Source organism: Sparus aurata, chromosome 13 (assembly GCF_900880675.1).
Source record: "Sparus aurata chromosome 13, fSpaAur1.1, whole genome shotgun sequence".
NCBI classification, from domain to species: Eukaryota; Metazoa; Chordata; class Actinopteri; order Spariformes; family Sparidae; genus Sparus; species Sparus aurata.
In genome coordinates, this window is record NC_044199.1 from 1,293,985 (window position 1) to 1,315,780 (window position 21,796).

General features: G+C 45.7%; 2 protein-coding genes across 5 annotated transcripts in view; one reads left to right on the forward strand and one right to left on the reverse strand.

Moving 5' to 3' along the window:
• Nucleotides 1-1,070: 1,070 nt before the first annotated feature.
• On the forward strand, nt 1,071-3,710 carry sowahaa (sosondowah ankyrin repeat domain family member Aa). Its single transcript, XM_030437289.1, has one exon. It carries the CDS (start codon nt 1,220-1,222, stop codon nt 2,675-2,677), a length of 1,458 nt encoding a protein of 485 aa, XP_030293149.1. The 5' UTR covers nt 1,071-1,219; the 3' UTR covers nt 2,678-3,710.
• Nucleotides 3,711-7,643: 3,933 nt separating this feature from the next.
• shroom1 (shroom family member 1) overlaps nt 7,644-21,796 on the reverse strand; it is a 33,445-nt gene continuing 19,292 nt past the window's right edge. For 3 of the 4 annotated variants that reach the window (XM_030438341.1, XM_030438342.1, XM_030438340.1), the window contains 8 exons: nt 16,632-19,499; nt 16,345-16,531; nt 15,707-15,768; nt 14,718-15,353; nt 13,930-14,523; nt 13,205-13,313; nt 12,449-12,721; nt 7,644-10,175 (listed from right to left, as the gene is read on the reverse strand). In XM_030438341.1, coding sequence (XP_030294201.1) covers nt 9,921-10,175; nt 12,449-12,721; nt 13,205-13,313; nt 13,930-14,523; nt 14,718-15,353; nt 15,707-15,768; nt 16,345-16,531; nt 16,632-19,279 — 4,764 coding nt within the window. In that variant the 5' untranslated portion in view covers nt 19,280-19,499 and the 3' untranslated portion in view covers nt 7,644-9,920. The remainder of the gene's footprint in view (nt 10,176-12,448; nt 12,722-13,204; nt 13,314-13,929; nt 14,524-14,717; nt 15,354-15,706; nt 15,769-16,344; nt 16,532-16,631; nt 19,500-21,796) is intronic. The other variant, XM_030438343.1, reaches the window with a different exon arrangement.

Here is a 21,796-nt window from a genome sequence, read left to right on the forward strand (position 1 = left end):
TTAATTAATATATATTAATTATTACTGCTGCATTAATGTGTTGTGTGTTACTGCTGTAGATGCCTCAGGTTGAGCTCATTCTACTGATTTATATACTGTTGTATAGTTTAATCTACAGAAATACATCATATTCTTTAAGATTGTTATATCATTAGCATTACTGTCCTGAGACAGCCACATATCTCCATAAAGTCAACTTTTCATGAGCTCAAAAATAGTTTTAAAATACTACGAACCTCACATTTGTAGCTGAGTAGTAAAATGTCTGTTTAAACCTGCTGGCTGCAGCAGCTGCAGGTATTCTTCGGAGATGTACTCGTTTATTTAGTGGTCTAACAAACATTTATTTCTTTCTGTTAATCAGGAAACTCCATAAATCAGCGAGGGTTCAGGTAAAAGCAGCTGAAGGACGTCAGAGCGAAAACAGAAAACATTGTCTCCATGAATATGATCCAGTTTCACCCAAATCATTGAATAAAGATGTAAATGTGTGTGTTTGTACAATAACCAGACCATAGACCATATTTCAGACATATAACCACCAATCAATAAAAATAACTACAGATGAGGGAACCGGACACCCACTAAAGTTAGCATGCCAACCAGGTCGCCCCAGCCGGTTCTGGTCCAAAGCTCCTGTACAAGTCTGATTTATTCTGAGATATGAATATTTTAACTGTAGCCTCAGTCGTATGAAACACAACAGACCTAAACCTGCTATAATGAAGCTTATAATGAACTTTTCTACTCCTTGTAATTAAAGAACACAGAACTCATGGACTCAAGAATGTAAACTGAAGTCTGTCAGGCTGCCAAATACAGATTGTATTAATGGTCTCTGTACTGAAATGTCATTAGAAACGTTGTAGTTATATTACTAGAAGTAATATATTACTGTAAACCCTCTCACAGGTGAGCAGTTCTTACATACTGCAGCTTTAATTCCATTTCATTTCTTTTTAAAAAGAATAAAACACAGAATGTTTGAAAGCCTTTATTAAACCTGTTGGCTCAGGTGAGGCTGGCACGTGGCCTGCAGGGAAATGCCTGCATATTTTATTCAAATCGCTCCACGTCTGCACTTTCCCCGGAAGCAGCCTCCTCCAGGTGAGGGCGGAGAGCAGCGCGCGGCCAGGTGAAGCCCACTGCGCGCTGCTGTCACCGGGACGGAGGTCAGACAGGTTCGTCTCCTCGCGGCAAACTGTTCTCGGTTTTCACGATGGCGTTAACGCAGGAATCCGTCCTGTTCGCGCTGATAACGGAGGGCGGCAGGGTGAAGAAGTCCGAGCTGGTGAAGCGGTTCAGAGGTCTGATCGACAGCGAGGATCCGCAGGACAAAGAGCGGAACAGGGAGCTCTTCAAGACCCTCGTCAACAACGTCGCCTTCGTCAGAGAGATCGACGGTGTCCGGTTCGTCGTGGTGAGGAAAATGTACCAGCACTTACTGGACGGCCACCAGACTGCGGAAAAGACCGAACCTGAAGAGAACCGGCCGGCAGGTGAGCAGCAGCGCCCACCTGTGCGGAGAGAGGAGACTGAGAGCTGCAGCGGGCAGGAGGGTGGAGGAGGTGGAGGAGGAGGTGGTGCAGGAGGGCAGAGGTCAGCTGGCTCTGAGCCGGATGCAGAGAGTGCTGAGGATCCCTCAGAGCTGCTGTCTCCGGTCCAGCTGGCTCTGCAGAGGACCCGGTTCACAGACAGCTTCAGGGTGAAGCGGACCCTGAACTTTGAGATCCAGAAGGACCCAAATGGAGGTCAGTGCTTCAGAGTGGACGCAGTGAAGAAGCCCCAGAGCAAACCCTATGCCCTGCCGCTGAGAGTGCAGCCCAGCACCACCTCCAGAGTCGAGATCCGTAAGCTGAAGGTGGACCCGGCAGAACCACCTGAAAGCCCGACACTGGGCGCCTTCAGGGGCAAGAGGAGAACCGCGTCAGTGGAGTCCGGCATCAGCTCCCCCCAGCTGAGGAGAGCGGTGAAGAAGGCGGAGGAGCCCAAAGACACCAGAGTCCCCTCAGTGGTTCCCCTGGAGCAGGCGGAGCACGAGTGGCTGGTGAAGTGCGCGTCGGGCCACTGGAGCCAAGTCTACGGGCTGCTGCTGAGGGACGGACAGCTGGCAGACAAGAGGGACTTCATGTCGGGCTTCAGCGCCCTGCACTGGGCCGCCAAGTGTGGCAACAGCGAGATGCTGGTGAAGATCATCGACCTGTCCAGACAGGGAGGGGTCGACATCGACATCAATGCGAAAACCCACGGCGGGTACACGCCGCTGCACATCGCCGCCCTGCACCACCAGGAGTACATCATGGCCATGCTGGTGGGCGAGTTCGGGGCCGACCCCAGAATCAGGGACAACTATGGGAAGAAGGCCTACCACTATCTGCACAAAGGTGTTTCTGCCACCATCAGAGAGATGCTGGGAGAACCCAAAGCCCAGCAGGTTCAGGACGGGGCCCGGGGCCAGGACCAGGGCCTGGGCCCGGAGAAGGAGGAGCTGGACCTCTTCACGGATCTCTCCAAGGGCCTGCACTCCATCAGCCGGCTCTTCCAGCCGCACACGAGCAGCCACAAGAAGAAGCACAAGCAGCGGCCGAGCTTCTTCTCCCTGAGCGACGACCCGGCTGAGGACCGAGAGGACGGCAGCGGCTTCAGGCAGAGGATCTTATCAGACGCCTTCATGTGAACCCACAACTCCTCAGAACTGTTCTGGTTCTGGTGTCTTCAGGACAGCTCATACCTGACAGTTAATAATAATAATCACAAGCTGGAAATTAAGAGATGAAAGTCAGAATCTTATAAAATATGAAGTCATATTTGTAAGATAGTTATAAGATAATAAGAGATAATTAAGAGTGAACATTCTTTTCTTCAGCTGGCAGAAATGAACTTCATTTATCTTTAAAAAGAACAAAAATCAAAGACTCTTTTATATCTTTGTGTTTTATTTATATTTTGATATTTGACAGACAAAAGATGAAATTCATTCTGGTTGTTTGTTCAAAGAGAAAATCAGATAATCAGAGACTGAAGCTGAGACGAGAGGAGCTGGTGGATGTTTAGTCTGAGACATTACCTGTGTGTGTGTGTGTGCGTGTGCGTGTGTGTGCGTGTGTGTGTGTGTGTGTGTGTGTGTTTACAGGTGAGACATGATTCAGAAAATATTCCAGAAGGTGTGTGATGTGATGTGAGTGGAGTTACTCACCGTCTCTTCTGCCTGTTGAGACGCAGAAATGAAAACTGAACTAAACAAAATCAATGAATCAATGAATCAGTGAATATGATTGATTGTTTTGAAACGACCTCTGACCCGATCGGACTGAACAGTACTCTGTCCTCCTGCTGATGTTTGAACACATTCAGAACTCGTGTGTTCTGTTCTGCTTTTGATCAAAATAATTCCACAGTAACAGGAAATCAGAGATCAGGACCGGACTTGTTCCCTCTGCGGTTCTGTGAGTCAGAACTGAAGTCATCATCTGGGTCCAGAGGCCCAGACTGAGCCCGGAGGCCGTCACGCTGACGTTGTGTGAATCAGTGAATAAATGAATAAATGAGTGTTTGTCCCTCTGAGGAGGATTTAGAGGACTCGTCTCTTCATCATTGCTCCACTTTGTAACACATGAATTATTAAACACAGTGAAGTTCTGATGAGAAGAAAACAAACACTGGGTTCACCTGGAGACTAGAGGAGAGAAAGGGCGTGTCGGTGGTGGAGGTGTGTTCAGGTGTGTTCAGGTGTGTGCAGGTGTTCCATAAATCATTACTGTCTCTGTGCGTGCCAGCTCGTCCTCCGGCCTGTTGAGACAGCTGTGATTCAGCTGACTGGGACTGAGTGGCATGTTAATGACGTCATCTGGTTTCCTCTACAGATGTCACTGCGTTAACAATTAGGTTTTAACGAGAGGAGAATAAAAGTTTGGAAGAGAAAAGGATCATGGGTAAAGTCGACCGTCTCGACTCGTCGCCGCCCTGAGTCATCTCGCTGCGTCTCTCTGGTTTCTCATGATGTCACTTCCCCGGCGGCGTCCGTCGTCTTTACGTCAGGTCGATGTTTCGTCTCCGGGCCTCTGGGTTTCATTAAGCCAGTGTTCTTTCTGCTGCTGCCTCTGTGAAGTCAGAACCAGACCCAGACTGTTCTGTTAGATTCTGTTATGAAAGCATCTGAGCGATAAAGTGTTTGTTGAATAAAAACATGGAGTTGTGAATGGTGCTGAAGGTTCACTCGTTGAGGAACTGAACCATATGTTTTGTGCTGATGCAGTAAGAGCGAGCCAGGCTTACAGAATCTGCTCACCAGAACCTCCAGAACCATGAAGTTTCCAGGCAGGCGACAGATTGTGTTACATTTGGACTGAGCCAGGCTGCTTCCTGTTTTTTTACAGGCCTTATGCTAAGCTAAGCTAACTGGCTGTAGCTTCATATTTATCCTGCAGACGTGAGAGTAGTTTTTTACTTAAATAAAATAAAATGGATAAATAAATCCTCTCCTCTCCTCTCTCCTCTCCTCTCTCCTCCCCTCTCCTCTCCTCTCTCCTCCTCTCCTCTCCTCTCCTCTCTCCTCCCCTCTCCTCTCCTCTCCTCTCTCCTCCTCTCCTCTCTCCTCCCCTCTCCTCTCCTCTCCTCTCTCCTCCTCTCCTCTCCTCTCCTCTCCTCTCCTCTCCTCTCCTCTCCTCTCCTCTCCTCTCCTCTCCTCCCCTCTCCTCTCCTCTCCTCTCTCCTCCTCTCCTCTCCTCTCTCCTCCCCTCTCCTCTCCTCTCCTCTCTCCTCCTCTCTCCTCCTCTCCTCTCCTCTCCTCTCTCCTCTCCTCTCCTCTCCCCTCCTCTCTCCTCCTCTCCTCTCCTCTCCTCTCCCCTCCTCTCTCCTCCCCTCTCCTCTCCTCTCCTCTCCTCTCTCCTCCCCTATCCTCTCCTCTCCTCTCACTCGTGTGTTGGATACGATCCAGTTAAATTTAAATCTCTGTATCTCTGCCAGTCAGTCGGTGCAGACAGGTCCAGATAATCATCCAGTCATAACTCTGTCTGTGATGCTTTGTTTCTTCTGTGGTGGTGAAGTATAATGAGGAATGTAAGGAATGCATCTTTAGTTTGACTGTGAGCTGTTAGCCTGTGTGTCTGTCAGGTACTCGGCTCATGTTGGCCTCATTACAGATGAGCCTCAACAGAAACATCTTCTGTAACAAAGAGAACATAAATCACTGCCACGGAGGGAAAAGATCTGTAACTGTTCTGTCTGGAGGACGAATCTTTGTTCTCCTTCATAGCTGAGCTGTTTAAAGACTGCCAGAGGTTACAGGAGAACGAAGGTGTGCCGACATTCCTGCGGCGGAGAGTTCAAAGTTCAGGTTGAAAGTGACGAATGTGAGCACCTGGTGCAGTAATCACTGAGTCACGGAGGTGTTCCTGCACACACTGTATATCATCCTGCATTTAACGCTTGTTTGGTGGCATGAAGCAAAATAAATCACACTCGAGTCCAAACGAGAGAACCAGCAGCTCGTCATCAGAACCAGCAGCTCGTCATTAGAACCAGCAGCTCCTCATCAGAACCAGCAGCTCCTCATCAGAACCAGCAGCTCGTCATTAGAACCAGCAGCTCGTCATTAGAACCAGCAGCTCCTCATCAGAACCAGCAGCTCCTCATCAGAACCAGCAGCTCTGAGCTCAGGCCGTCCTGTTCCCGCCTGCTTGTTGTCTGCAGCACACACACACAAACACGCATACACACACAGCACTTACACTGTCTTTGTAATGACGCTCAACCTAATTACCATGCAATTAGTGTCCGACAAAGATCTCACTTGTTTAGCATTCCCTGAGTTGTGTTTTTATGTCCCTGGGAATCTGATTAAAGTGTTTGTCACTCAGAAGTAGGTTACATTAGGAGCTCTGTGGTGTCTCTCACTGTTTCCTCCGCCTCATGCCAACATGAAATCTATTTGTTGCTCTCAATTCATTTACGCCTTTTATCTAAAGCATTTGTTATCGCTGAGAAACAAACTGGACGACATTCCTCTGAGAGACTGATCGAATGAGGACGAGAGAAGTGGAAGCACATCGTGTGTCTGTAACGGTCAATATGAAGCTGCAGCCAGCAGCCAGCTAGCTAACCTAGCTCTGTCAGAAGCTAACTAACCTAGCTATGTCAGAAGCTAACTAAATCTAGCACCCCTAATTAGCACATTAATACCACATAATTTGTTTTCAAACAAAATATTTATAAAATTATGGAACTTTTAAGTTCTTGTATGCTGATTCTGTGGACAGAGCTGTGTTAGCTGTTCTGCAGCTTGCCTTTTGCTAAGCTAAGCTAAGCTAACTGCCTGCTGACTCCAGCTTCATATTAAGGCCACCATTAATCCACATGACAGTGGATATAAATCGTGCATAAAAACCGTGTAAACTATTCCTGTAAATGTAATTTACCTGATGGCTGACTTTGTACAAAGGAGTCACCTATCTGGTCAATTGAAGCTGGAGCCAGCAGACGTGTAGCTTAGCATAAGGACCTAGCCTGGCTGTTTATCTAAAGGTAACACATTTCCCTTCCAGCACCTACAAAAGACACATATTAAAACATTATATGTAGTTTATACACCGACTCAAGGTTTCCAGTTCTGCTGATGCTTCAGTCAAAATTCACAAAGTACGTAAACTAATAATCAAGATTTAAATTATTAAAGAATATTTTTTAATTTAATTAGTGAGCTTTAGAAGGACCAGCGGTGGTTTAAAAAAGTTAGCTGTCCTTCTGCTTTCAAGCCAACTGCCTCCTTACTCCATCTTCATATTACTGCGAGGTACAGTCAGGATCCTAGATTCAAATCATGACAAGACAGTGAAATGATTCCTGTCCATTTGATATGAAGAAGGAGCAGGCAGACAGTTAGCTTAGCATTGGCACTAGAAACTAGCCTGGCTCTGTCCAAAGTCAACAAATGTGCCTACCAGAACATAGAAAAGCTTTTTTTTACATTTCACCTTCGTCTGTTGCTTCACATTTTCCCAACATGTGCAAAAAAGACACAACAAAACAAAATGTCCCACATTATATAAATCATTGTTGGGATCACTGTAGAAGGAACATCGCTGACACTGTTTTTAAAGCTCACATGATCTCAAACACGAGTTCTTCTGTGTGCAGACAGATGACACATTTTTATCATCATCTCTATCAGCCTCTCTGTACGACTCTCCTCTCCCAGGAGTGAAACACAGATGTAGTGTTATTGTGTGATATTGTTGAAGCTCAGTGAGTGTAAATGACTGAACTCAGCAGCAGCAGCAGTGTGTGGACGAGCCTGCAGAGGGCAGAGACGATCTCTGAGAGGAGCAACTGATCCAGGAGAGCTCGACTGCTGAGGACGCTTCAGGTTTAGAAGGGGAAGACAAAATATGACAGTAAATAACATTATATGTTGAGTTTAAGAGAAATAATGTGACTAAATATCCAATGTTGGCTGTTCTCACATCTTAAATATTTCAGAACATAAATCTCTTTCTATAAATATTTCACGCAGCCTATATTTGTACTTCTATGTATAGAATCCTGCACGTGATGTGATGTGATGTGATGCTCCTGCACTCACTGCTCTTCACCTTTACTGGTTTTCACTCAGGAAAAACAAAAATAAGAAATGTGGTACACCTGAAGGAGAGGGAGAGCTTAATTTATTCACAATATTACAAACATTGTGGAATTTACAACTCCAGACAGGCACAAAGAAACAACTCAAACTCTCAACGGAGGACAGGTGTGACACGAGCAGAGAGGTGGACACCAGCTGGGAGTCCATGAAATACATCTTTCCTTCTTGGCTTTGAAACAGATTCTGTTGTGTATCAGCGTCACACAGCTCCAGCGTGTGAAACCAAATCCCAACTAAATAAATGTAATCCTGCTTCAAAAACAGCCGGCAACCTCGACAGAACGCCGCTTCAAACAAGAAATGACTCGGGAGTTTGTTAGTACGCAAACAGAGCGAGAACTAAAATGAGTATTTATCCATGTGCTGCTCCCGTTTCACACTTCCTCCTCCTCTCCGGGCTTTTCTTTCTCCAAGATGTTGGTCTTTTGCATACTTTAGGAATTCCAGCACGCTGCAGGGAACAACATGAGAGTATTTCTAACCCTTCAGCTCTGCGTCAGCACAAAGGCCAAGACAAACATACGCTTGTTTAGCAAAGTGAAGCCGGCAGAGTGGGAAACCTCCGGAGGAATAACTGAGGAGGACTGCTCACTGAGAAACAGCAGGATGTTTTTTTAACATTGTGAGTTAGTGAATGATGTTTGTAGTGAGTGTGGAGGTCGTTAATGACGATCTGCCTCTTTGTGGTCATTATTACATAAATATCATTTACACTAAAGTCAACCCAGACTCTGGATTGTTTGTTTCAGAACAGCCGACAGGTAGAATTTCCTGAGCGACAGCAACGTTTTGATCACTTCACGACTTCATAGGAGTTTTGTTGAAAACATACACAGCAAACACCGAGAGGAGCCGTGTCTCTCTGTTCAACCACTAATCTCTACACACACGATTAAGACATTCATGATTTCGAGTGCGTGCACACACACAAACACACACACACATACACACATACACACACATTATCTGATGTGGCGCTCACATCTCTTTAAACAACTCTGTGACGGGCTGAAGATTCTGTAAAAAATGACGTTATTATAACTATGAAACTACGGACAAATGCAGGTTATAAACTGTGAGATTCTTTAAAGATGAGCGGGGAAAGTTATTTGATTCAACAGCGTGTTTCCATTCAGGACGAGCTTTAACTAAAAGCTGTGTCAATTTAAATAAACTTGAAGGCTACGCGTGTCTAGAAGTGGCGACTCTGTGGAGGTAGAGACGAGAAAATGAGTTTAAGACACCTGAAGTGAACATTTGTGGACTTTCCTCCTGACAAAACAAAACGTATTTCAAGTATCACGTGTCACTTCTGCAACAAAGGGACATTGGGAGAAAATACTCAGTGATATAATTGCTTACTTATAATCTGCTTTAAAGAGGTTTAGCACTCCTGTATGAGGAACCGTTCCAGCATGAAATCATCGAGACTTAATGACATTAAGTATGAAATTAGCTGGAAAAGTATTAGTACACAATCCTTCATGTTCCTGGGTGTGCTCATGTACCTTAAAAACATCATTTCGACGTTCCTATTTAAATATTCATGACGGAGCAGAGGACAGACGGATGGAGTAAGGCTTATTTAGAATCTGATCTGAAGAAATGTGCATTTATGTTTCATGACAAAGTGCTTTTTTTTTCATTCACCCTTTTTGGTTTTTAGTGCCTTAATTTGAAACATTTAAAAATAAGAACATATTTAAAAAAAAAAAGATTAAATCTACTACATCTATAGTACATTTCAGCTGACATGGTACAGTACAGCGCCCCCTCTCAGGCTACTCTCCTCCACTGAAGCCCTCTCACTGCTCACAAATACAATCTTAAAGCTTATAATAGGTTCACACAGGTGCAGAAACGGGGCTGGAGCACTACAAGTGCAGAAAATGCTAACAGGGGACGCAACGTTTCCACCCAGCAGCTCCTCACGGAAAACGTTCCACAGCAACACCAACATCAAGGCACGCAGAAAAACAGTCCTGCAGTCACATGTTCAACAGTCTACACATCTACGGTGCAGACGGTGCAGACGGTGCAGACGGACGATGGGCGGAGATCGGGTGGGTGAGCGTTCTGGGCTCCCTCGGTCTACGACAGAAAGGCGAGGAGTCGTTACGGCTCATCTCAGGTGCAGTCTGTGGTGATGACAGCTGAGCAGATCCTCACAAGCCGTCTTCAAAAGACAAAGTCATGACAGGAAGCGCAGGGTTGGGGAGAACAACCAGAACTTTTTGAGCATCTTCAAGCTAAGAACGGACAGATCGGTGCTCTCACAGCCTCACAGGTGGAGGCTGTTGTTGAGCGCCTCCAGCTGCTCCTCTCCCAGCCTCTGCTTCTCCTCCAGGTCCTTCTGCCGGATGAGCAGCGAGGCCTTCGTCTGCACGAAGCGCCGGTAGTCCTGCAGCTGCTCGGCGGACAGCTGTCGCGACAGGAAGGTGGAGACGAGGTTCTCTCTCCGGTCCAGGTTATCCTTCAGATCTTTGGCATCCTCCCTCTGTTTGCACAGCAGACGATGGCGACTGTCCAGAGATTGCTGAGTGCAGAGACACAAGAAGACAAACAACACGTTGTATCGTTAGAAGGTTGAATTTACTCTTTATCATACAAGATTCTGCTGAGGACAAAGAAATATGTTTGTTTGTTATTGAAACTCTTTGAATTCATGTCTTATAGAACATTTACAGCTCATGTGATGTATGGAAGCCCATTTCTGCCAAAAAGTGATTAAAATAAAAATGATATTCCAATGGAAATGTAATTATGAGATAAAGAGTTAAAATCATGAGAAAAAGGTGATTTTTTTAAATTCAGTTTTATGAGAAAGTAGGATGAAATAATGTCTATAAAAATCATAATTATGAGAAACATTTGGACTTTTTAATCTCACAACATTGACTTTATTCTCATAATTATAGTCTTTTTATCTAATCACATTGATTAATTATAATCTACATGGTAATATTCTTTTCATCAAGCTTTAGTTTCATCTTTTATTTTCTTTAACTGGCAGAAATGATCTTCCACACCTCGTGTCCTGATATGAAAATTAAATACCTGCAGTAAGAACAGAAGACAGCTGATCTGAACTTTCATTACATCAAAAACCTTTTTCTTTTTTAACCCACGTGTCATATTTTTGGCTCTGTAGACTCTATAAGATCACACAGGTTTTATGATCGTGTCTCTAACAGCCGAATGAGCTGCAGTGTGCTCTTGTGTCAACAGAGGGCAGGTTTTACAAATGTCACCGAAACCAGGCCGGAGTTTCGGTGAGTCAGTGTAAATACCAGTGTTGCTGATAACAGCAAGAAAACAAATGAGCCTCTAACAAGCGTTCAGCATGCTGCACGTTCATCCAGCTTTCTGCAGATGGACAAACCAACAAGGAGCTCTTTCAGGGGCAGATCTAGAAATCTAATGCATCCGTGCAAACAAACCGATGCAGAAAGCACAATGAAACAGGATATTCAGAGGCAACACAAAGCAAAGCACAGAGCTCAGGTCAGATCCTGTGACTCATATTTGTCATGATAGTATTTCAGACTGAAGCAAATAACATTATGTTTTAATAAAGACCTAAATGACCGACAGTAAACACATTTTAGAGGCAGCAGGTCATTATTTCTCAGTATATCAGCCAGAGTGCAGAAACTGCAGCATATCCACAATAATCTTCATCTGTCTGATAAACCATCAGGTTCAAACACAGATAAGACATTATATTGGCAATTACACACAGATAAATGACATGTTTTGAATTCCACACAGTGAGAAACCTCGACTCCAGTAACGCCGTCCTTCAACTTTCAGCCTTAAGTGGCATGTTTGCTGATCCAGAGTCAACAGAGCAGGAGTGCAGCTGAAGGCTTGGGAGCAGCTCCTCTCTTCACCAGAGGCTCTGAAGGAGCTGTGGTGAGTTATGAGATATTTAAAGTTACATGACACAAAGTTCCCTCAGGACGCTCGCTCACAGTGTGCTTTGACTCACATGTGTTAGTGTGTATGTGTAAACAACGTCGTGGGAAAAGGCAGCAGCGTAATGAGATGGTAACACATGGAGCACATGGTGGTGCATTATAGTATTTCATCACTTTGTATTTAACTGAGTTGACCTTTAACCCAAGAGGTCATAGATGTATTCAATATTAGTTTCTACTGAGAAGAAAACAGATGAATCACAGTTTGATTCTTTTGGCTTCTAACTACTCGTGTGACGTGAAATGTGAATAATCACAGAACTCTGACAGAAAATCTAAAGACAAACAAGAAGGAGGATTAAAACATCCTTTCTTTGTTATTATTTTGTTAACTCGGTTCAAAAAGTTTCTCCCTTTAATTTTAGAAATCGTGGATGTCGAACGGTCATTGAACGCACCACCTAGAGTGTTTTCATAACAGTCCCCAGTCTGAGTTAATATCAGACAATTATGTAACTCACAATAAATTCTACAGATCTGCTGATTCTGAAATTCTGGTCCAATATCAGTGTTTGTTGTTGTTGGTTATTTATTCTTCCTTTGTGCCAGAAACAAAAAAATAACTCCGCTGTTCGTTACACTTTCTTCAAATGTACATATTACACATTTGATCATATAAATATCTTCTTTTGGGAAAATAATACAGCTTCCTACTCATGATAAGATGTACGTATCCTTACAGACTGATGGCAGTTATGTCACAAGCCGGTAGTTCAAGAATGTGCCAGAACAAAACTGATAAAGGTGAAATTCAACATCAGCCACGGCCATCTGTGAATCTCATGGTATCAGACAAACTGACAGACGAGATAAGATTTCCATTGCTCACCTTCTCCTCAGCATCTGTGTGTTGGTCCACGGTGCTCAGGGCGTTCTGGACCCTCGCCAGCCGAGCAGAGAGGCACAGCAGCAGGCTCACCACCCTCTCCAGGTCTCCGATGAACAGGTTGTACCTCTCCAGCTCCACGGGCTGACAGCGCTCACGGACCAGCACCTCCAGCGCCTCCCCGTGAGCCACGTTCTCCTGAATCTCTGTCTGGAGCGGATTGCGCATTTCTTCCAGTGAGTGCAGACGCGCCTCGATATAAGACACCAGCAGACGCTGTTGATTCAGGCAGAGAAGGTGAAGTGTGAGATGACGCTTCAGAGCAGAGACACGAGGTGAAACAGGGTCAGATGGAAACAATCCGGATAAGAAGCACCTGTCTGCAGGTGGACCAGTAAAAAGATTTATCTAATATTTGCTGACTTGCAGTCAGGAAGAAGGAGAGTCTTTGTGTAAGCCAAATATTAGGCAAGTGGGAGAAACTGATAAGAGGCAGACAGTACATCATGTGATAACAGACTATCTCAGGCTGAAATGAGTCCACTTAAGGCCAAATAGCATCAAGATGGTATCAATGTGAAATCACCACATAGTTCAGTACAAAGTGTGTCGGGTTGTTTGTTCTGCTGTCCTGTTGGGTTTAAAGTCATTTTTAACGTACAGGCAATATGGCCGACTCAAACACATACAGTGTACCTACTCACTGAGCTTATTTTGTTTTGTTATGGCATCATCTTAATGGCATAACTGAATAATTACCTTCTTCTCAGTGACGTCAGCGTTGCTCTGCAGGTCTGTACTCTGAGGTTTGAGGCTTTCAGCAGCAGAGGGACGAGGAGACGGGTCAGCACCTTCGACCGGTTCAGCACTACAAACACAAACACGTGTTTAGGTCGAGCCGGACACGTGATGCAGCCAGTTTATTTACATTTCAGCTGTTCCACGTATGTATTAATATACGAGCATATAACCACTGTCATTTACATATTACACAATGATGAAATGCAGCTGCACATTCTCTAAGAATCTGAAGTGTGCTTACACCAGCAGAAACGTGACTGTATGCACGGCAGTAAGCAGATAACCAGGTGCGTCTGTGCATGTGATGCAACAAAAGGTAACACAGCACTGGTGGAGCTCAGTTCACTGGTCATTATGAACCGGTATCGAGTGTCATGGGGAAACAGTGAACTCGGAATCCTAATTAACTCGACCTTTTCTGTGAGAGGGATTATTCTTTCCATCTTCACAGCTGCGTGTGTACAAGATGAAGGGTTACGTAGACGCCTGACGGGAGGTCAAGGAGTCCAGTAAACTTCCATTTAAATGCTTATTTTTATTTTACAGTCATCTCCTGAGTCATATTCATCATATTCTCTTAATCAAGCTGTTAAATCTTCTCAACAGGAAAGAAAATATAAATGTAAACTAGTAGGAGTTTTTATTTCTGACAGTCAAAGCTGAGTTTAACCTCCATCACTCACGTTTCTGCTGCTCCTTTCTGTTCCTGCTTCTTCTTGTAGTGCTCCTCCATCAGCAGTGTGTCTTCTGACAGCAGCTGCTCCATCAACATGAGCGCCGTCTTCCGACTGGCCAGTGGGTAGAGCACTCGAGCCAGTGACTGGTCGGCCGTGACCACCGCTTCTACGAGCTCCTCCCACTGAGGTCTCTCCGCAGGCTTCTCCAGGCTCTCCGTCTCTCCCTCTGGTGTCCCCCTCTCTTCATTCTCCTGGTTTTCTCCCGGCTTCTCATCTTCCGTTTCTGGAGTGATCTCCTCCTCCACCTGCTGACTGATGTCTGCGTCCGATACCGAGGTGCAGGGAGACACAGAGGTTTCACTTATCGGCGCCGGAGGGGCCGAGCTGCTGGACTCATCATCAAAAACATTGTCTGTCAGCAGCGAGGTCTGGAGCTCCTCTCTGATCTCTTCCTCTGGAGGGAGGATCCACAGTGACGGATCTGTGGTGACGCCGCAGCTCAGAGACACTTCGTGATTTGAATCAGGCGGTGGGGCGTCACCGCCGGGCTCATCCACTGACTGCTCCGTCTCTGGTCCAGTCACAGAAGTCCGGGCTCTACTGGAAGTTAAACAAATTCTGGTTAAATTTGCAGAATCACAAACACCGGATTAGAATTTGTTCTTGTTTACTCAGGTGCCAGCTGGGTGATACATTCAAATGATGATGATAGAATGAGAGTCAGGAAGTTGTGGCAAGAAAGTTTAATTAGTCAAATCAGTTCAGAGGAAACAAACGATGGAGTCTAATCTCACCTGGAGCTGAGCCTGTTCTCACTAGGAAGCTTTGTCTGGGTGGGGGTGGATGAGGTGGAATTGATCTCCCTCTCGCTGGGCTCTAGACTTCTGGGGGAAGGTGGGTGAGATGCAGTCTCACTGGGCGGTCTGCTGGATCTGAACTCAACTGTGGCAGACCCAGGAGGTCCAGAGTGAACTCTGGCCCGGGAAGAGGAAGAGGAGGCTGGGGAGGTGGATCTACTTGAGTTTCTTGTTCCCACCGAGGCATCTTGCCCTGGTTCTGAGTTCTGCTTCAACAGCTTCTTCTGGGTTTGGTTTTGCATCTGTCCCTGAGTGTTCTTCTGACCAACAACCTCTGGTTCTGGTCCCACTTGCTCTGTTACATGATGTTTGTTCCACCCTCTTTCCTGCCCATGGGCTGACTGGACTTCGGCAAAGAATGAAACACTCCTCTTGTCCCTCTCTGGTCCTCCGGGTCCAGCGGAAAACCTCCCCAGCTGATCCAGCTGCTCAGAACTTTTACTCAGGGCTGACGGTCTTGTTAACTTCGATGCCCCGAGCTCTTCCATGGACTTCCCCCTCTGTGCGACCACACGGACACGCTGCTGGCCCTCAGGCTTTATCAAGGACTCGTCAGTGGGATTCTTCTGGGGCCTGACAACAACATGCAGTGTTTAAACGTCTAACATAAGTCACTGATTCTGCAAATGCATCACACACTAGCTCTGGAAACTTTCATAGCAAGACAGGCAGTAATAATCTGATATTCCTACAAATCACAATGTAGTTTTAAGAAAGAGGCCAGCTCCTCATTTTACAGTCCATGCATAAATCTTTTAAAAGGAATGTGGGTTTGCTGGAGCAGGTGGGTGTTGACTTTCCACTGACACAATGAATCTAGGGGAGATTTACAGTCTGTGCCACAGTGCACACATCACTGACCTAATACTCTTCTGACCTGAAAACCAACTAAAATGTCCCAATCTGTCTGCAGTGCTGCTACATACCTCGAGGTTTCCATAGAATTAACTGGTACAGGATCCTTTTCACGGTCGTGTGCCTCCAGATCCTACAGGGGGAAAAATCAAAAGACAGCACTCTGAAATTACGTATAAAACATTTTGTGAAATACTAAAGGAACAGCCAACTGGGGCTGATTCATATCTTTTATGATTTTTTCTGACTCTACTAGAAATTTTATTTCTTATTCTTGTGATTGAAAGCTGATCAGGCACTCTATCTGGCAGACAAGGTTAATTCTACATTTATCTACCAGAGTCCAACACCTGATACCATTTTTACATAAAAATAAATAAAAAAAGCTGAATATGCAGAGAACAATGAGAAGCATGGAGGCCAGAGAGAATCTTACAGTGGTTACTTTATACATCTTTTTCTTCAGCTTCTCTTTCAAAAACAACAGTGGCTGAATAATGTTTGAGGGCTGTTTGAGCCGCATGGAAAATTATTAGGCACCAACTTCTGTCGGCATAAAAAGGGGTGAAAGTTAGTGTGTTCATCCAGGACTCATGTTTCCATCACTGCTACTCAGAGACGGAGCTGATAAATATCTATTATGTTTGATTGTAGCGAGGTTCTATTGTCTCAGACATATTCTGAAGTATCTCAGTTGAGGCCAACTTACTTCAAGCGTATGTGGTGTGGATGTGGATCTGTTCCTGAAGAAACTGGGTGGTTCTGGCTGGTCCAGGAGACTCTCGACGGAGACGGACTTCCCCTGAGATGGACCTCTGCTCTCCCTCCACTTGAGCTGATTGGACTGGCCAGCATACTGGCCTGAACAAGACTGAGCTGAGAAGAACTGGGCGTACCTGTTTTGTGAACATTTAATTAGAACGTTTGATTTGATCCTCACAAATAAAAAAGCATCAAATGAATGTTTTTCTCTCCGTCTCTGCTTCTCTTTCGTACCTGATGGAGCTGGTGGAGGAATCGAGGATGCGGCCTGCAGAGTGCGGCCTGTTGAGTTTCTTCTTGGTGTTTTTTCCTTCATGAATTGCTGATGAAGGTCTGGGACCCCAGTCAAATGGTTTCTCTCCCAGAGAATGCCTCTGTCTGGGCGGAGGAGGTAACTGAGGCGCTGGTTGCTGCGGCTCAGCCACCTTCTGGCCGGTCTTACGCTCCATGTACTCCACCAGAGCCTTGTGCTGCAGATGTTTTAGGTTCGTCTTTGAAGCACTGGAGGCTGAAAGGGCTCGACCTCTTGTCTCGAACATCTTCCTTCGTGCTGCCACCAGTCCCTGCTCTCCTTTCTGCACATGTTCCTCTCCCTCGCATTCAATGCCAAACAGGCTGTCGCTTTCGTTGCCAAATGAGCGGCAGGCAGAGTGGACAGGACCGCCACCGAGCTGGTGAAGCTTCTCTGGTTCCGAGTAGCACATCTTCTTCTGCTCTGGAGTCAAACGTCTCCTGCCTCCGATGCGTGCTACCTGGGGCTGCGCCACCTTTTCAGGCCTCCCGTTTTCCTTTTCAGTCTCTTTGTCCATCTCCCAGTGACTCTCCCTGTCTTCTTCCTTAATGCTCCCCTTCTCCGTCTCCTCAGAGGCCACAGAGGGAGTGAGAGTCTCTGTGGAGGTCTCAGAGTCCTGTGATGAGGAGAAAGAGTGAATCACTGTAGGCCTCATCTCAGGTTTTTGCCTGACTCGGTGTGGCCATGACAGTTGCAAATCCTTCCTTTTAAATGACGTCTCCTTTAAGACTTTAGACTGAGCATCCTTCAGCTTCTCCTTGTAGTACTTTTTAAATGAGTCATCCAGGGTGTTACAGGCGGAGATGACTTCCCCTCGATCGTTCGTGTTCGTGTCACTTTTTGAAGGTCTCTCATTACCGTTGTCAGCCAAGTCTCCGTGACCTGTTTTGTTTTGGACTGCTTCCTTGCCCTTTACACTGAAATCATTCTTCTTGGGCTGTAATGCTGCTCTGTTGGCTCCGGTGAGGTGGTACAGAAGCGGAGTAGTTTCTTTGTTTATCCTCTCGCTGGCTACATCCCCCAAGGGCTGCCGTTTCCCTCTCTTTGCCTGCTCCTCTCTCTTGTGATGGTTTGCTTGTTCATTCACTGAAGTGACCTCCTGTGTTGGTGTGGGGCAGTTTCTGTCAGGTCCACAGTAGAAAATAGGGTTGTTGGCAGTGTGGCGGCCAATCTCTCGACTCTGCATCATGTCGATATCTTCTAAGGTGTCAAAGCTTTGAGCAGAGCGCATCGAGGTGAGCGATAGTCTGCGGTTCTCCTGGTCCTGGCTCCTGGAGGACAGGTCCTTGCCGTGGGAGACAGAGGTGAAAACCTCTCTCTCGTCTGGAATCACACCACTGGAAGTGCGAGAGCTCTCTTGGAGAGGTCTAAACAAGTTATCCATTGTGCTGTGGCATCTTTCTTTCTCTCTGAGCTGATGCGTCTCCGGCACAGTGGAGCTCTCACTCCCAGCCTCAGAGCCGCACACAGATGCCGAGTCAGACAGCTTACACACTCCGGTGACGAAGTAGAACTGACCTTTATGTTGGATGCTGCTGTTAATCAAACTCTGACCAGCATTCCAGGGACTGGCAGCTCGGGCTGGCTCTGAACCAAGCCAATCATGAGCTGATTTCGACCTTTTGCGCTGACTCTCAAAATGGCTGCTGGGTTTGTTGTGATGGTCTCCATTACATGCACCACTGCTCGAGAGCTGTCTGGGCTTCAGGTGCTCAGCTTGGCTTGTGCCTCGGGGAGGTGATCGGCTGAGGATGTTTGCTGACTTGTGCTGCTCAGAGGCAGTTTTGTTATCCATGATGTAAAGATATTCAGGGTTCAACGGCACCCTGGTCTGATCATGAGGCTGGAGGTGGGGGCGGTAGCTTGGTGGCTGCTGGGCCTGAGGCTGTTGCTGTTGTGGGCCCCTCCAAACTGAGTACACTGGGTCAGAATTAATGCTCGGGTTGCCTGTATCTGGGTTAGCCTTCTCAGGTCTTGGGGTGTTCAGGCCATGGGGCTGTGGATGGAGTCGACTGTTGTGTCTGGGTTGTTGTTGAGGCTCAGTACCCTGCCGGTGGACCCTGCTGTTCTCCAAGTTTTTTGTGGCTATGAAACTATCCATGCGTGCCGGGACTGGAGGAGGACGGACAGGAGGGTGAGCTCCTTGGGAGGGTACCTCTTGTTTAGAGAGTGCTTTGTTGTTGGAATGGAAACTGTCATTGCCATTGTGGTGGTTTACTTTGATGCTGGTATTGTTGCGGTACTGCTGTGAGATAGCTTCTACAGAGCGATACAGCTGGTCCATGGTCTTTGAGTCGGACTGCAGAACCTGGGTCGGATGGTAAATGGACTTCACGTACTTAAGATCAGCATAGTGGCTGAAGGAACTGGACTGTAGGTCGTCTGGGAGGAAGGGAGAGGGGTAGTCCGGCGCGGTGGAACCGCCAGAAAAGGAGCTGTAGGCGGAGTCTCCTTTGCCGTGCTGGTGATGAGCAAGTTGGTCGGCAATGCTGCTGTTGGACTTGGCTGGGGAGAGCCGGCTGACAGGCAGGCTCAGAGGATGCAGGTCCACGTTGCTCATTCTCTCAAAGTGGAAGTTGTAGGAATCCATGGAGGACTGGGGCGGATGGCAGGAAGGGAAGGGCAGGGTTTGTAAATGTGCTGTACGCGTTTGTGCACTGATGCATGTGTCTTCCTTGTGGGTGAAACTGGGGAAATTACCACAAACACATTTGCGCCAGGTTGTCCGTCACGCTTGTCGTTAATTAGGTCATTTTCCTGCCTCCTTCTTGTTTATTCAAAGCCTCTTGAAAGAGTCTGCTCAGTAGCTCCTGAGGGAGAAAACATAAACACAACACTGACTGTTTATTACCCTGAAATGTTGACCAAGGAGTCATGCTCCAATTACATATCTCTGGCGAATGGCTGCTCACAAGTGAGAAAACAAATTGAGAAAAGAAATGAACAGATACTCAATATATCACATGGGCGAGTCTGCACAAACATCCCACTGCAGAGCTGTTTTGACTGCTGTGCAACACCATGACATTATGAAAATCTAACACAAACAGGTGTGTTTCTGTTTGACTGTACACTTTGCATGGCAGGTAAGTTAATGGCACAGCTCACATCAATACATGAAAGAAAAACACCTTCCTCTTAAATTTACACTGTACGCATGGAAGATAATTCTCTATCAGCTACAGTATGTGTTTGTGAAAAAGTCCATGGGAAAAACAATCTGCTATTATTGCAAGTTTCTGCTCAAATACTATTAAGATGCCAGAAAACAGTAAGTCAGCACCACTGATAAATCTTTGCCTGGCATTTCTAGGTCAAATTCCTCTGGTGAGAAATCTTGCTTCTGTTAGAAGTTGTTAAGACAAACTTTACACAGCCTTGACTGAAAAAATGTTAATTTTTCTTCTTCCAGTAAAGACGCAGCAGGGTGGAGCACAGAGGGGGGAACACTTCACTGTCCTGATTATCACTCCAAACATAATTTAACTCCTCATGTTTCAGTCTTGTTTCCCTTTTAAAGCACTTTGTCGATTAGTGATCTAATCTTTGTTTTATCCAACCAACAGTCCAAAATTCAAAGACAATTAATTTACACTCATTAGTTGTCAACTATTAAATTAATTAATACTATGACAGTAAACTGAGTATCTTTGTGTTGTAGACAAAACATTAACATTTAAATACAACATTTTCCACCATTTTCTGACATTTTACAGAACAATCAACTAACTGATTAATGTAGAAAACAATCGAAATTGAACATGAGCAAATCTTCACACTGAAGAAGGTGAAACCAGATGTTTTGCTTGACAGATGCAGTTGTCTAATTCTTCATCACCTGCTCCTACGAGACATACGACTGTGGTTTCCGACTCACGCTGCACACTGCAGCTTGGTTTTGTCGGTCAGTACAGTCGACCACCTGTTGAAGGAGCCTGTCTGCTGCTTTGCATCCATGAAGCCTCTAATTAAGAGCCTTGAGGTCGGCGGTGCACGTTGCAGTATACACACGAAAAAATGTCAGGAATTCCATATGGAACTACAGAAATCTGCGAGGATTAATCATGTGACGGATGTATAACGCCTTGTTAAACAGCACCACGACACAAAGACTTCCCTAACTTTGCTCCTTTTTGTTCTGCCATCAGCTTTTTGCTTTTATCTATTTCTTGTCAAGATTAAACTTTCACTCAACAACACAAACACCATATCTGAGGCCATTATCAGGAAACTTTAGAGGCCATTATGCTGTAGTGTTTGGCAAACTGCGCTGACCATCTTATTTGCTGTAAATGAAAAAAGGTAACGCCTACACACTGATAATATCTTGCTTGAACACCGACAACATCTCTATTTCCACTGTTCTGACTGAAAGAGTCTTCACTAGCTTTCCTTCCACCCGAGATACTGTGTAGCAAAAAATACCTCTTGATTAATGTTTAGGCCTTTCAAACTGGATCTGCTGCAGCACTCATAATTCACAGGCCATCTTTTACCTGCACAGCCAACCGTGGGTTACTTTACAGAATTTAATAAGATATACAGATTCAATTCTAGCATTCCTGAACACATGGAAACCTGCTATCATCACCAGCTATCCTGCAAATCTTTATCTTCATCGCAGTAACCAGCACTTGCAAGTTAATGATAGGTTCAGGTTTTACTGCGGACTCTAATGACAGAGTAAGTGTAGGCGTCTATCTCCCATGACCTGCATGCCTTCCTTGACTTGGTCATGCATACCTGTCATGCACACACAAAGGTTGATGTTGCCAATAAAACAAAGATGAGCCGACCAGTTAATCAACTCTCACACTGCCGTCTGAAAAGCTCGGCCTCTTTACTGATGGAACTGCCGAGAAAAGACTCTGCATCTTTTGTTTTGGAGCTTTTGCCAACAAGAACAAGAAATATAAGAAGACAGCAGTAAAAGGACAATTGAAAACTGCTTTACAAGTCAAATGCAACGAGCAACATTTTCACAGTATTGCCACGTTTGCTGGCTAAGCTGAAAAACTTGGATCAAACATGATCCTAGGTGGTCGTTTTGCATATACACAAAACCCACCTCCCAAGAGCCTTTCAATCTACAGTATTAAGGGGGATT

Bases quoted from the DNA above. Each gene is read 5' to 3' on its own strand.
- sowahaa (XM_030437289.1), top strand. From the start codon at position 1,220: ATGGCGTTAACGCAGGAATCCGTCCTGTTCGCGCTGATAACGGAGGGC.